The 16,244-nt window shown below is 37.9% G+C and overlaps 1 protein-coding gene across 1 annotated transcript in view; it reads right to left on the bottom strand.

Annotated features, from left to right (window-relative positions):
• Tsp2A (tetraspanin 2A) overlaps positions 1 to 8,594 on the bottom strand; it is a 179,910-nt gene extending 171,316 nt beyond the window's left edge. The window contains exon 1 of the mRNA XM_065224307.1: positions 8,232 to 8,594. Coding sequence (XP_065080379.1) covers positions 8,232 to 8,330 — 99 coding nt within the window. The 5' untranslated portion in view covers positions 8,331 to 8,594. The remainder of the gene's footprint in view (positions 1 to 8,231) is intronic.
• Between the last annotated feature and the right edge of the window lie 7,650 nt (positions 8,595 to 16,244).

Genomic DNA, 16,244 nt, shown 5'->3' with positions numbered 1-16,244 from the left:
GCACATTCGATTGCCGTCAATGGATGGCAATCGATGTCCGTCGGTGATTGGCACTAGATTGCGGAACAGAGACCGACGTTAAATAAAGGAAAGAAAATGTTGAAGGTACAGGTAATCGGAAAAGCAAACGAGCGTGCGCAGTTTTTAGGAGAGTAGGGGGAATTCCTTCTATCCCGATAGATGGAATTCCCCTACTCTACTAAAAAAACTGCGTACGCTCGCTTGCTTCTCCGATTATCTGTATCTTCAACCGATCAATGAGTGAACCAGGCTTCCAGTGCGCGCGCTACCATATGCGAGACGCAATACGAATAGTCTCATAATCATAGCAGTCTCATGCGCAAGAGATTTGTAGCACTCTGTTTCTCTCTCTTCAGTTTTGTCGCATCTCACATTCTCATAATGTCTGTGTGTCGCACTGTTTTGTAAGCACAGCACATTTCCGGATGTATGCGTTTCATGAGAACGAGTATCATGCGACGTCGCGTGAGCCGAAGCTCATGCGCTTTTCGCAATGAGACGTCGCTAAGCGACGTTTCAATGCGACATCGAAATAACAAACTCAACTGGAAGACCAACTCGTGTACTTGATGTGGGGAAAGTGTTGTTTTGTTTTGGAAACGATGGAAAGCGACCTAGCTACTACACTCTTATCGAACATGGAGAAGAGGTGTCGGATGGTTATGACCAACAAAGTTTTCCTAGTGGCAATTTTCGTTGATTAAAGGATTAACTTGAAAAATAGCCCATTCATAACGAACGAAGTAAGAGATGTGGCTTTGGTAAGCGAAATGTACAATCAAGTTGTGGTTTATTTGCTCGTTAATATGCTTTTTTTTAATTTCACCGAGGGTCCACGGTTCTAACACTAGGACTATTTATAAATCTGTCGTCGCAAATTGATTGTATCAATTCAGCATCATGGTGGCTGATATGAACTATCCTGTGAGCGCTAACACATCTGAAGAATTCAGTTGCTGCCGTAGTAAGTTTTGTTGATTGACAGGTATTCAATACAATTCCTGAAGCAAGAAGCTTAGCAACAATCCGTAATACAGATATGACACAAATTGTTCCTAAATTTATTTATTTTTTTCTTTATTAAAGAGACTTTCAGCCTTGGGCTGGTTCGTCTCTCCTAAATTTATTACTTTAACCTTAATCCAGCATTTCGTACCTACGTACACTGTGGTGCAAAGTTGATCGGACAAAGGTCGTTTTCATACAAACTAGCCAAGTTTAACATGTTATAAATGTGTTCTGTTATGATCAATTGGGCTGAAATTTTGACGCAAAACTACAAATATGTTGAATTTCACGTGTAAGAAATACCAAATTTTTTGAAGCACCTGCTGGTGACAATAAAAATAAAATTTGTGCATAGCTGATCGGACAAAGGTCAATGGAAAAGCAAGTTTTGTGTCAAAAATTTCAACTCAATTGATCTGACAGAACACATTTACAACATGTTAAACTTGGTTAATTTTTAAGTGCAGACTTGTGTGTATGCAATGAGAAGTCGCCACCAACGTTTTTGCAGCAAAGTACACTTTTGCGTTGAAAATAATCCCTTAAAATTGTGTTTACTCAAGCCAGACAAATAAAAATATTAATCTTCAGAGTTCTATCATTACTAGCGTGTTGATATGATCGGTCAAGTCAGACCGAAATGTGAATTTTTTATTTGATTTTGAGAAAAACGAATTTAAAGTTGGCTGTTCAATATTGTGTCTTATGTAATGGGAAAAATCATTTGATCGTTTTCTCGTGCTACTCTAATTTTTTAAATCTGACTGAAAAATTGAAATGTAGCTGAGGGAATTCTTGATCTTATGATATCATTAACTCATTTTTTGTTTTTATTTTGCTACTTAGTCTCTTCTGACTTAAGGCCGACCATATGATCTTGTATAGTATAATGCTGTTTTACATTCAAAATAGTCCATTTATATTTTTACTGGTCTGAGTAAAAGTATTCTGAGGGATTCTGAGTTTAATTTGGTGCAAATGCGCAATAACTTGTTTATTTTTCCACCAAATGGGCTGAAAGCTTCAGAGGCTTCCAAAAAATGTATTTTAGAAGATTTCCGCATAAGGACTTGTTGAAGGACACATAGTTCCACAGATATTCCGGTATTATTTGGGTGCTAACATGCTAACGGTATCCCAACTACCGTAAGGTTGCCATCCACCGCTCACGTAGCCTTCCTTTACCTTCCTTTAGCATCCTTTCGACAAGCAATTGCGTCTTCCTAGGATCATTAGTATCTCTGGAACCATGAGTTGAGTCTGCTTGAATCTATACTAGAAGATATTTTTGGAACCATCTAAAAACTTTACCCCATTTCAAAATCCACATATGCAAAGGGCCACAAGTCTTCTGTGAACAAACCCTTGCAGTCCCTTATCTCGTCACCCGACAACATCACTTATGATGGGACCGCGAGAGTCAAAGCATGCGAAACAGCGCACGGCGATGGCGCCCTGAGAGCGCATTGAGATGTTTCAATGAAACAGTCGCATGTGATTGAATACATGCGTCGCATTGAGAGAGCAATGCGATGAGACAAACAAAAATTGAAACGCTCGAATTTGTTGAGAGCGTGTAGCTTGTCGCGCGCATTGTTCTGGTCTCTCTTTTGTTCAATAATGTAGCACACCATGGATTTGAGAGTCATGCGACGCTCCGTCTCACAGCTCGCTGTCGCATTTGTGTACGCGTGAGATATCCGGAAGCCTGGAGTGAACGAACTTTCCCTAGTGCTTGGAATATTGCTTTAATCGTACCAATTCACAAAGCAGGTAATCGAAACCTTGTTCAGAATTACCGTGGGATATCGCTTCTCAGCTGTATAAGAAAGGTATTTGAGATATTAGTAATAGTCCCGGAAATAGGTTGACTACATCTACCTGGATACTTCAAAAGCGTTCGACACTGTACCACATCCGTACGCAACCGAGAAAGTAAAAGCCTTGGTTAGCTGAGTTAGCTGAGTGGATTCTTTCGTACTTGACAGACCAACAGTCCTTTTTTTCGATTAAATTTGCGCGTTTGAGAGTCATCACAATTACCGTGCCGATTCAAATTTCGGACACTTAAACTCGAATTTCGGACACTTTTAAAAGTTGATTATCTCGGTCGAATATGATCCACATGTCTTGTAAATTTTAAATTTTTTTTGACTAGTGCCCTCCACGATCATCTAACATTATTACTTTGTTTCTAACTGGATGTAATATTTATTTTGTCCGAAATTTGAATCGTCTGAAATTTGAATCGGAACGGTACATCAGGTGTGCCACAAGGTAGTGTCTTCGATCCAATGCTGTTTGCTCTTTTCGTGAACGATGATCTGAAGATGTACCGAGTTATCACGACCGTACTCGACTGCCCCGCCCTACAGAACGATATCAACGAACTATTTCTGTGATGTAATGAGAATGGGATGAATGTAAATGTAGGGAAATGAAAGGTGATTTTGTTCATACGTAGGTGTACCATCCACCAATATACATTTGGATCTGTGCCTCTGGAGCGGTATCCCTGATTCGCGACCTTGGAGTAACTATTAATTCAAAGCTGAAGTTCAACGAACATGTTGCGCTCAGCACGGCCAAAGCATTCACGGTTCTCGGATTCATTCGGCGCTATACCTGCACGGGAAAAATCCAATTCCATTTTTACGAATAAAAAATCATGAAACGAAAAAAACTTGCCATCACATGAAATCATAACAATGATTCATCATTTAGTGATGGAAATTCATGATTTCATAATGTAGCGAAATCATGACCGCTACAAGCGTTACCTACCAAACTGTGATCACCGCACTACATAGGTATCTCTTATACGCCTTTTGCCTTCCATCTTATACAATTACTGATAGTCTAGTGATCAAAGTATGGGTTTATCGATCTTAAGGTTCTTGGATCAAATCCAGTCTGATGCTTAATTTTATTATGATTCATGATCTCGGGAATCTTGGGTGCGTTACGCAAACATAGCTCATGATATCATGAATATTATTCATGGTGTATTTTCTTAACATGAAAATACGCTATGTTCATGAAATCATGAGTCATTTTTCTCATTTCGGAGATTGGATTTGTTACCGTGTGTCAGTTCACCGACATAAAGTTACAGCGGATACGCCACCAGCACAGACACAACCAGCCAACACAACCAGAGCACCCCAGACACCCATCAACAGCAGCTTCCACAGGCATGACGACACCAACAGCACGCGGCCGGATGCAACGCAAGCATCTTCACGCTAAGCAACATCGACGTTTACAGGAGCAACACGTTGTTCAGAATTTCCAGGCTACTAGCTTAGTCAGCAGATATAATTTTAATATAGGACCAGATAGGGTTTTAGTCAGTTAGTGATTGAGATTGAGAAGTGTTGGAATAAGCATTGATTAATGTAATTTGGTGGTTTAGTAAATAAATGTAGTGAGTAGTGAGTAGAACTGTTTTTAAAACCTCGACAACGACGTCACAGTGATTATTATATATGCCCAGAAAACTTTGTTTTGCGCTCTAGTTCATAGTATTTTGGAATACGCGGCTTCCGTTTGGGAACCTCATGACGCATTGCTAATCATCAGAGTCGAAAGGATTCAAAAACTCAAGGGGTTAGCACATTGTGCTGAAATTAGCACAACTTGGGCACATACATCGGCACACCTTCAGCACACCGTCAGCATACCTTCGGCACAATCTCGTAGGTATTGGATTGTTGTAAATAAAGTGGGAGCACTGCTAGATAACTGTCATTGGAGTTGTTCACAACATTACGTGCTGTTTGACTGTATATTAAGGACCATCCTCTGATTGAATATACCAGAGGAACTCAGACGAGCAGTTCACTTATAGATCTAAATACGAAATGTAGGTTCTAGAGTGAGCTCGGCGGGATTTTTCTGAGGCATAAAAATCTCTGGTCACGTCTTCCTTCGGAAGGGATGTAAAGCCGTTGGTCCCGGTCCATGTGTGTTGTGAATGGGTGCGATATCCTACGCAGATGTGGAAGCTGCCTTCCTGCACATTCGATTGCCGTCAATGGATCGCAATCGATGTCCGTCGGTGATTGGCACTAGATTGCGGAACAGAGACCGACGTTAAATAAAAGAAAGAAAGAACTTGTTTACTTCGAGTAAACAACATGGATTTGTTAAAGGTCAATCTACAGCTACTAATTTGATACATTTTGTAACATATGGTTTAAATGCTAGGTTTTAATACCAGGCTACTGCAATGGATCGAGTCATACTTGTCAAGGAGAACGCAAAGAGTAAAATTTGGAGGAAAATTGTCGCCTGTCGTTCATGCGATGCCACAAGGTTCGCATCTTGGTCCACTATTATTCATTTTATTTGTCAGTGATATAGAGTACATTTTGAAGATGTTTCATGTTTCAATATATGCATACGATATGAAACTTTTCATGGAAATATCTAAAGTATCTGAGATTATTAGCTATTTAAGCAAGAAGTTGAAATTTTTTAGACTTGGTGTAAGAAGAATTTGTTAGAACTTAACGTTAGTAAAATTAATTCTATATAATTTACAAGAAAGCATGCCATAGTAAATCACACAATTTCCATTGGTGAGAAAACAGTTGAAAGGTGTAATCAAGTAAGGGACCTAGGCATTATTCTCGACTCTAAGTTGTTATTTGTTGATCATTACAATAACTTTATATGTAAAGAAAGTAACGTGCTAGGGTTCATCAAAAAAATTAGTCTGCACTTCAATGATTCTTACACTATCAAATCATTGTATGTGCCCTGTGTGAGACCTCTACTTGAATACTGTAGCGTAGTGTGGGCTCCGTATCAGGATACATACATAAACCGCATTGAGTTCAAAAACTGTTTTTGTTGTTTGCCCTTCGAAAATTAGGTTGGACGAGATAACCACTTCCATCTTATGAATCGCGATGTTTGGTAATAAATTTAGATGAACTTAAAAAAAACGAAGAGACTTCGCCATGGTAATATTTATAAATGATGTTATTGCTCAAAGAGTTAACATTCCGGAAATTTTAGAAAATATAAATTTGTATGCTCCCACTTGTACTCTGAGGATTGGGAATTTGTTTTACATTGACAGTCAAAGAACAGGCTATGCTAGAACTGGGCTTGTTAATAGAATTACGTCCTGCTATAATGCATATTCTCAATCAATTGATGTAACAGTGAATAAAATATCACTTAAAAAAAAAAGGATTCTTTTCAAGATTAGCCAGGCAATAATATATAAGGCGTAGTTAATAAGCATTCATTGTAATTGGTCTACGATTGATTGACGACATAAATAAATAAATTTGTTGATGCTAAAAGATGAGGAGGTATCATGCTTTAGAAGTAAGCTACTCAAAAAGGGTTTTCCCTGCTCCGAATAAAGATAAAGATTAAGAACCTTTTTGCAGCAACATCAAGTTACACTAAACAAATTGAACGTATTCCTTTCCGTTTCTACTGCAAACAGCTAAACATTTATTCCAACAAGTTTTTATAAGCCGTTCCCTTTGTTCTCGATATTAATATTATTCCCGCATTCATTACATGTCCAGTTCAGTATTTTTGATATCAAAATCCATATTCCATTCGATGAGTATAGCGCTTCTCACAGCACAAACCTAAAATGAATGCAAGGCTTCGATCAAATTGCCTCTAGTGACCACTAGCAGAAAAATGGACTTATAAGGTTTTTCAAACAAACGAATATTTTGAACCCAAATTTAAAGAGGTAAAAAAGTCGTTTTCGATAAAAATCTGACTTATGCTGTTCCTCAAATAAACGATTCTATTAAAAACCACCTAACAACGTTGTAAAAACCCATCTAGAGACCAATTTTCAACAAACGATGACCAGAAATATCAATAAAATAGGCTCTTAATAGCAAAGAAAGCCTCAAAACGCTAAATGGAATTGATAAAATCGCCCTGAAAACCAAAAAGGCCTCACAATCGCTAAACAAGATTAAAATTATCAAAATTACTTCAAAACACTAAAACGGCCCAGGATTGCATTACAAATTACAACCTGAAAATGACAACCCCAAAATCAAACAAATTCGGCATGCAATTTAAATAACAAACCTACTATCAAGTTGTCTGAATTTCTGCAACCCACCTGAGGGCAGCCATAGATTGAAAATCGCTGTTCTAGATAGCCCTTTTCGACCATTTTTTCCCCCCAGATACACCCTTGTCTGACCGCTTGCAAGTTACTACTTTCCGCATGGTGTCCTGTCTCCACCCTCAGTACCCACAGACGACGACGACGACGACGACGCCGTGATACGAAAACCATCAACTAGGAACGAAAACTTTACGGGAAAGAAAAATAGCCACCCAAAAGTGTCACACTCCAAACTGTTGATGTTAATGATTTCCCGCGCTTGCCGACTGGAAATGATACACTTTCTCTCCCCTCCCCCCTCCCACACGTCCCCTCAGCCCTGCTCCACCGCAACCTCAAACAGAGGAAAAGCGAATCTTTTCATTAAAAAGTTCAACACGAAAAGATCCGCAGCATATCGCTAGTAAGCTTCACACACACACATAGAAGAGAGAAAAAAAGATCCAAAGACCAAATCGAATTCGAAGAAGAAAAATCGGAATCCCATCCCAAACTGGCCAAGGCAGATGACAATTTATTTCCATTAATCTTTCTCTGATAAACTTTTTTTTCTGCTTTTGCTTGTCGAATGATTTCCTGTGCTGGGTGGGAAATGAATCAGGATTAGCCGGGGCACTTTGAGCAACAACTTTCGGGGTTTGGCGTTGACAGTAAATGAATAAATTAATTGGCAGAATTTTTCACTTCCATTGAGGATGGTTGAAAAAAAAGGAAAGTTTTTCCAGGCTGCCGGTGAAAGGGAATAAATTGTGATTTATCGCCAATTTGTATGGACCTTGCAAAGTTCGATAAACATACAAACATGGATTTGCTAATTGGAATGTGTGTTGCTACGATTGACGCTCGGAGAAGGCACGAGTCGAGTCAGCCATGTTGTCGTTAATCAACAAATGTGCTATCATACTGCCAGATAAGGCGAAATCGTCACACCAATACCAGCGAAACCGTTATCTGATGATTGTGAAAACGATTGAGGTTGGATAGTGAGTGAGTCACGCACTTGCTATAGAATTCTTAGAAATCGGATTCAAATTCTTGTGAATCAAAGTGATGATGCATCGGTCCAGACAGTACTTACCCAGGAAACGATGTTGAAACAGAACAAGGTGTACTTGATGGCAGCGATTCGGTTGGCCAACTTGGCCACACTTTCGCCCTTACCCTCTCCTCGGGCCATTGTCACTCAATATGCTTGTCTCTGAGCTTACACTTCTTCACTACAAATCCACTGCTTTCGGAAAATTCAATCGGAATTTCCCGGCAAATCACTGCCAATGATCGCAGAATACGACTGAATTCTTTGATTTTCAAAAAATATTTCGAAATAATCACACAATCACACTCACCCACTCACTCACTTATATGTAACAGGGGATCCGGGGGAGGGCGCGAAACTATCGAATGCCGACTGATGGGTTCGGGGGACTACGAGAAACTGAACGGTTCACCTGTTCATTCATCCACCCGAGGCCTTGCCCAGCCAACAGCATAGATAACACGATCCGTTAAACGGTACGATTGCTTGAATTACTGATAAGAAAGCATAGCTACTATGTGGGTACGCTCGGTGCTAGATATCCAGAAGTATCGCACCTCGCCCGTCGTCACCCAACCGAAGCTGTTGATAAGAAATCTGATCGAGTGAACTGCATTTGAGGTTTGAGACGGCCGCATTTTCGAATGGTCTGTCATTTCGTAACCTTGTGAGTTTAACGGTTATATTTGCGTTCGCGCATGCCATTCACGGTGCGACTGATAAGGGTGCTTGGCTGGGTGGGAAAGTGATGATTGTTTGGTTGTGTTTGTGTTTTGTTTGCTTATCTTACGTGATAATTTTGAGTCATAAAGGGGAAACAACTTGTCGAGAGGTTGTGTTCAAGCAACAAGTTCTGAAAATCAGTTACAGATGGAGCTCATCGCAGGATTGGTGAATTCTCACGGGCTCTCGTTGTGTGTAACAATATGCAGGTATTACCGTTTAGCTGATACGATCCAGCGTCCACAAATCGTACATGTAGGCACTACCGCTTTGAGTTTTCTAGGGTGTTAATCTCGGGCACTATTGAGATTACAGGCATTAAATTAGCATAAACATATTTGCTGCGTCGCAGTAAACATGGGGAAGCAGTTTTGCTATTGTTTGTTTTCCGGTAGCAGATAATTGAAATATCATATGAAAATACCAAGTGGCACCAGAGCCCGGGTTTCTAGATCCTATAGCCATAAATCATACTTTCGGAAACCATTCCAACGTTAATAATTTCAGATTGATACGGATTTAACTACAGTAGTGGCGCATTCAGAATTTCCACCCAAGGAATTATTTACTGCTAATTTCACCAAAAGTCCCGCTTCTTAATTCTAGGGAAGCTTGTTAGATTTCCTGTGAAAAAGATAAAAAAAGGCATGCTCAATAAACATCTATAAAGTTAGCCCGTATCGGCCAGGAAACCATTCCCGGGAAATTGAATCTATGCAGGACTATCAAGAAAATAAAATAAAATTCATGTGGAATATGATGGAATCTTTTTGAAGAGGTTAGAAAGTACTTCTAGAGAAGCCAGAAAAAAACTCCAGGAGAAAGTTTGGAGAAACTTCCAGAGGAATGAATGATGATGATGATGATGGTCTCACCGCTTACTCCTACAAAGGTTTGAGCTGGTCGATTTATCTTTAAGATTATTAAGTGGGGTTAACTACCCCATTTCTGGCCTATTAAGCACAATCCGCTCTTTGTTTTTTTCCTTATCTAGCGTAGTTTAGCACTAAACGGAATTTTATAATTACAGAAGGCTTTCAAATGTATTTACCTTTCCATGTGTACCGTTAGTTTTGATAAGGGGTCGCAAAATATTCGTTTATTGTTGAAAATGCACAACTGTTTCTGGCGATTCAACTTGATCTAAGAGTTTTCTGGGATCAACGCCACTGGGATTCTCTTTGGCCTATCGAACGTAAAGAAAAGTGAATTCGCGTGCACCTTTGTACACTACAATTGCACCTTTTGTTTTCGAAATCTTATTTTGCATTCTTCAACACTTCGTCTGAGGATTGATTTGAATAGAAGCATCGTACCAAACGTTTGTTTAACACGATCACGCCGAAATCATAGATATATTTGATGTTTTGTGCTTGATAGGCCGGGAATGGGCGATTAGGCCGAAGTAGATTTTTCCCCTATAGCATCTTAACCCGATTAGCAAGCAAAAACGAACTGGTTACAGCTACAAATATAAATTTCCTCTGCAGTTTACAGTTGCTTCACAGCGATATAAATATGATGAGGCTCAGGTGCCCAAGTAGCAATTCTAGGTTCTTTAGACCATGATTTAGATTTGTAGAATGCTATAAAATCTCAATAAAACTTGCACTGTTACTTGGACGTTCAGCTGTTTGTTCACTTTTTTCTTTACCTAAAATATTCTCAAGCATTCCCAGCGATCAAGAGTAAACAACAAAGCATCCATTAACACAAGCAACCTCACAATCTGATGTTATCTTAGTTTTCAGCAATGTCATGAATGCTCACGATCTCCCGACAATCTACATATCATATTTTTTTTTAAACTATCGAATAAAATGGTTCATCAAAATGCTTGGTTTGGCTGAATGGTTCTCAGAATGCTATTAAATCTAGCCAACAGGTAGAGTTTATGATCATATGAATGAAAAAATTTTGGGTGGCCGATTTTCCCGGAAAACTTTGGTAGAAGCTTCTGGATTTTCCCGGACATCACGTTCTTTGAAAACCAAGCATTTTAGATCATTGCAAAACATAGTAATATGATAATTAAATTATCACCACAATCCATACCTAATATTATCTTAATTTATGTTTCCCACAATAATTTTCACGGTGGAGGAAGATCACATAGAAAATTAGGAAACATTATGTTTTGAGTAATGCAAAAGTTTTCAACTATTGTTTTCATGCTCCAAATACTATTTTTTACTGAAAAATATTTCAAAACAGTGTATCATACCGTTTCTGAGTTACGAACACAGTACAAAATGCCAGAAAAAAATTTAATTCATTTTTTTCAATTTTCCTGAATTTTGAGCATCGAGCTATCGAGCACAAAACATACTTCAAAAATTTTAAATATACCACTCAGAAATTTTCACGAGAGAAAAATGAGAAGCTGATATTTTCTCAAATCGTTTAACAAATGTTGTGGAAAACATTTTTCACATTATGTTCTATGTGTATTGCTGCAATAATTTTCTAATGATTTTACTTAACAAGTTTGATTTTGCGATATTTGGTTCATGCGTTATTGATTTTTAAACTATTTGAGGTCCGGGAAAATCGGAATTGAGAAAGCAGTACAACGATTTTAGGCAGTAGCTACCCGTGAAGTCTTTGGCAATCCTGAAGATAAACCTTAGAATTCTGGAACCTTCGACGGCATTCGAGATGTGTTGCTTGAAAGGGAGTTTTGTATCCAGAATTACACCTGGGTCCTTAATTTGGCTGACGCGCTCAATTTCAGTGCCTAACAAAACATACTTGGTGTTACCGCTAGGCAATTAATTTAAAACCAAAACCATAAGATAACCACATAATTGCATCTCGTTTGCATAGCTCTAGCTGACGTTGATACCAAGGCCAAGAATATGAAATAAAAAGTAGGGCGAGAGCTCGTTTTACATAATCTAACTGCAGTATTTACTTAGGAACGTTTCTGCGTTCAAGTGGGATAAACACGCCCACGCATGGCATGCTTGCGCATCTAGGTTAAGTTTAGCTTTCCTCTCTCTGTTTATCCTTGACGAAGGATATAATTATAATGGTTAAACGTTACAAATGTCACATTCTTATTTGGAGAGCCATATCAGATCTGAGTTACAAAAATAAATAAACTTACAAGATATCTGAGAAATCCCAGATCTGAGAGGGCATAGTATATAAGGTCTAAACAACACAACTTTACCCCTTCAAGGGTGATCGGAATCCTAGCTAATTAGAATAGTCAAATTAGGTTAAAGTTCGGTATTGAAAGTGATATTTTAAACCCTGGACAAATCATGTAAAAGTTTTACATAATTATAAGTTGCTAATGCAACACATAGCCGTAAGATCACTTTGTACAATTTTGTTGAATAAAACCAAGTTTCGTAGGTTACTCCAGATTCTTCTCTTTTTGAATCCAAAAGAACTTTCGGCCTAGAAGTAAAAACTTCTTTCCTTAACCGGAGAAAAAAGTAGCTCCTAGAATCGAGAAACAGTGTCTGACCTAGTAAGCGAAAGACTCTCCCTAACCGGAGTAGAAAGTAGCTTTTGGCGGCGACACTTGGACATAATTCAGTATTTTACGAGCGTTCATTGCCGCCACAATCTGGTTGAGTTTCTGGTAGGGAACATAGGATTTGAAGTTTGGCTTATGTCGTTTGATCTGTAAACGGTCAAATTTGATCGTTTATATGTACGTCAAACGATATAACCCAAACATCAAACCGAATGTTCCCTACCAGAAACTCAGAAAGATTGTGGCGGCCATCAGCTCTCGTAAAATGCTGGATAATCTCTTTCTTGCGCGAAAAAGAGATAACCGAGCATTTGCACGGGTTAACCTCGACACGAATTAGAATACACTAATCACCAAAAGTTCTAATCACGTTAAAGGAAGCAACAGTCTTCAATTGAGTGAATTGGAAGGAAGAGTCATCTGCGTAAGATAATCGTGGTCCCTCAATTACCAGATTCACGTCGTTGAAATAAATTAGGAAAATCAGCGGTCCCAGGTGACTACCCTGGGGTATGCCGGATGTGGCAGCGAACGTACGGGAGTGGTGATCACCAATGACAACAGTAAGATAGCGATCGGTGAGGTACGACTGAAACCATAGCAAAAGGCAGTCGTGGATACCAAGCCTGTCCAGATTTGCGATTAATATGCGGTGATTCAATTTATCGAAGGCTGCATATAAGTCAGTATTAATGACATCCATCTGAGCACGATCCGACATACTGTTAAATATGTAGGAAGTAAGGCACAGTGATCTAGCAACGGTTCCATAACAACGAATTTAGCAACAGCGCTAAGCAAAGTGATGCCACGGTAGTTGCCAACGTCCTGTTTGTTGCCCTTCTTGTGTACTGGGAAAATGTGCGCTAGCTTCCAACAGGATGAGCAAACACCGACGTCCCGGGCGTTGAACAATAAATGAAAATAATACATAATTATTGAAATGATGTCATTAATACAAAACAATCCATCCAAGATAACTAATTTGTTATTCATAACAAAATATCCGCTTATAAAGACAACTTCAACAGTGTCTTTTAACTTCTTTAATGGCGGTAAGCTCCAACTCGGATTAACTTCTAAAAGCAACCGACTCTGTTTGGATGATCTACAAAATGTTTGCTTGAAGTCGTATTGATTAGCTCTGATGTAGACTTCATAGCAGCTGGACATTCTTGATCTGGATTTAATCCGAGGATAATACCGGCTTAAGCGTACCACCATTAGAGTTTCAGGACGATTGATATGTCTAGCCATCGAACTGAAAGTATTTATTCCTTTGAAATATAATATAGGGAAAATGGATGTAATGTCGGCCTAAGTGCCCCTAATTTGGGCCCATACATAAATTCAGCAATCGACAAAATTTTCAATAGCGACAAAAAATATCCATTAGTACCGTCCCAACGAAGCGTTCATTTAGATAAAATTGATAAATAGCAGATTTTTAACAATGGACCCAATCTTAAATCCATAGGTCAACATTACAGCCATTTCCCCTACTAGGTAAAATTTGGCCATATTGGATCATGATTTTTTTTTTCAAAATGGTGTCTTTTTGAGTTTGTTGATTTATTTCCTTTTAATTCCGTTATTGGATTTAAATTCATGTCCTTTATCCATCTCTTATCTTATCTTATCTTATTTTATTAATTTTTACCGCTGCGATGTGTTCCTTAAACCTTAATTCCAAGGTCCTCTTCGTTTGACCAATGTAGATATTATTGCATTCTGGACAAGAGATTTTGTAGATTCCGGGTTTTCTTAAGACAGTTATTGAATCTATTATTGATCCTAACAATAACTTCAGCTGATTTGTCCTGCTGCTGAATACTAAAGCTAGGCCAAAACTTCTAAACTTTCTACTCAATGGTTACGTAATGTTTTTGTTGAAATACTCCGGTACCCATTTTAATCCCTCAGTTACTGGTGTAAGCGTTGTCAAAGTACACCAAAAATGATCCCTTGTTGTTTTATCGATTACTTCTTGATTGTTTTTTCTTGATACCCATTAAAGCCGGAACAAATCACAAGTTTTTCTTTTGTCATTCGATGCCCGCACCAGTTGAGGGGGGGTAAAAAATAAACCAAAAAAAAATAAAACATTTAAAATTCGAGAGAGGTTCGACAAATTGAAAGGATTTTAAATTCGTTTTACATTATATCGAAACCATATATTTAAAACGGTAACATTTTTTCTTAGCCTTTGCTTTAGCCTTATACTTCTTTAAAACCGTGATTTTTGACACTAATGCCACAAATGTTGACTTTATTATGTGTCACACTCAAGTTATAAACAAGACATTTTGCGCATATGTTTTTATATCCTTTCAAAGAAGAACATTGGTAATAAAGTAGATGAATTGATGATTTTTGGGTATTGATAAATTCCGGATAAACCATCAAGCGAAATACCACAAACGTAACAGTTCTTATGAAAAAAAAACGTTCTGTTTTCGATACTTCCTCCTTATCCAAATATAACTCAGTTTTCTCAACAATTGTTCGTGCTTCAAAAAATCTAACTAGACGTATGGATTTAGGAAGGTCTATTCAACAAAATCCAAGCGTAATATTCAAAGGAAGGAGCCAAAATCCATGTAGGCTGAACATAAAAAAACAAATTTTAACAAAAATACGTAGTTTTGTCAATTTAAACCTGGCTCAGCAAGGTCAATTTTATGAAATCTAAGCATAACTCTCAAAGGACAGTATCAAAATCCAACTTAGCAGAAAAGGAAAACCAAAAAAAAAACCTTTTCGAATTACAAACCCGGTTCAACCTTCACGTATGGATTCAGCAAGGTCCATTCTAAAAATTACAAGCCTATTTTTCAAAGATATGAGCCAAAATGCAATTTGGCAGAACAGAAAAACCAAATTTCTATGAAAATACATATGGATTCAGCAATTCGGTAAAAACCACTACTATTTTTCAACGGAAGGAGTCGAAATTCAACTTGGCTAAACAAGAAACCCAAATTTCTATAAAATACGTACCTTTGAGAATTCAAACCAAGCTGTCTAAAAAAGTGTGCATGCTTCAAAAAATTTACCATCACCTATTGATTCAGCGAAGTTTATTCTATAAATAAATTCAACTTGGCAGAACAGAAAATCAAAGTTCTTATGAAAATACGTACTTTTGTGAATTTAAACTCGGTATTCTCAAAAATTGAAGAAATTCAACCCTCACGTATGGATTCAGCAACTTCTATTAAAATACAAGCCTATTTTTCGAAGATAGAAGCCAAAGTTCAGTTCAACTAATCAGAAAAATAAATTTTCTATGAAAATACCTTCTTTTGTGGATATTAACCAGGTTCGTCCTTCCGGTATTCAGCAAGTTCCATTTTATAAAATCCAAGAACAAATTTCAAAAGATTGAACCGAAATCCATCCTGGCTTCAAAAATATCTACCATCACGTATGAACTCACAAAGGTCTATTCTATAACATCCAAGCCTGTTTTTCAAAGGACGGAGCCAAAATTCAACTTGACTGATCAAGAAACTCTAATTTGTATAAAAATACGTACTTTTTGTGGATGTAAACCCAGTTTTCTCAACAATGGTGCTTACTTAAAAAAAAATATACCCGCAGGTATGAACACACGAAAGTCCATTCTTTAAAATCTCAGCCTAACTTTAAAATGAAGTGAATCTCACAAGAACGAGGAAGGGATTTAAGGAAGCTAAATCTACATTAAAAGTGAAGTTAATCACTTCAGGAAAGCTCAGACTAACATTTAATATAATTCAATTACTCAACAGAAAAGTTTGGACTCCCTAAGAAAGGTTTTGAACCACTTCATGAAATGTTGGACACCATTTGGAAAAATT

This window comes from Ochlerotatus camptorhynchus, unplaced genomic scaffold, assembly GCF_037179485.1.
Source record: "Ochlerotatus camptorhynchus isolate MF236.1 unplaced genomic scaffold, CSIRO-AGI_Acam_v1.1 ptg000209l, whole genome shotgun sequence".
Lineage (NCBI taxonomy): Eukaryota > Metazoa > Arthropoda > Insecta > Diptera > Culicidae > Ochlerotatus > Ochlerotatus camptorhynchus.
The sequence above is the reverse complement of the archived record's forward strand: the minus strand, read 5'-3'. Positions and strand labels throughout refer to the sequence as shown.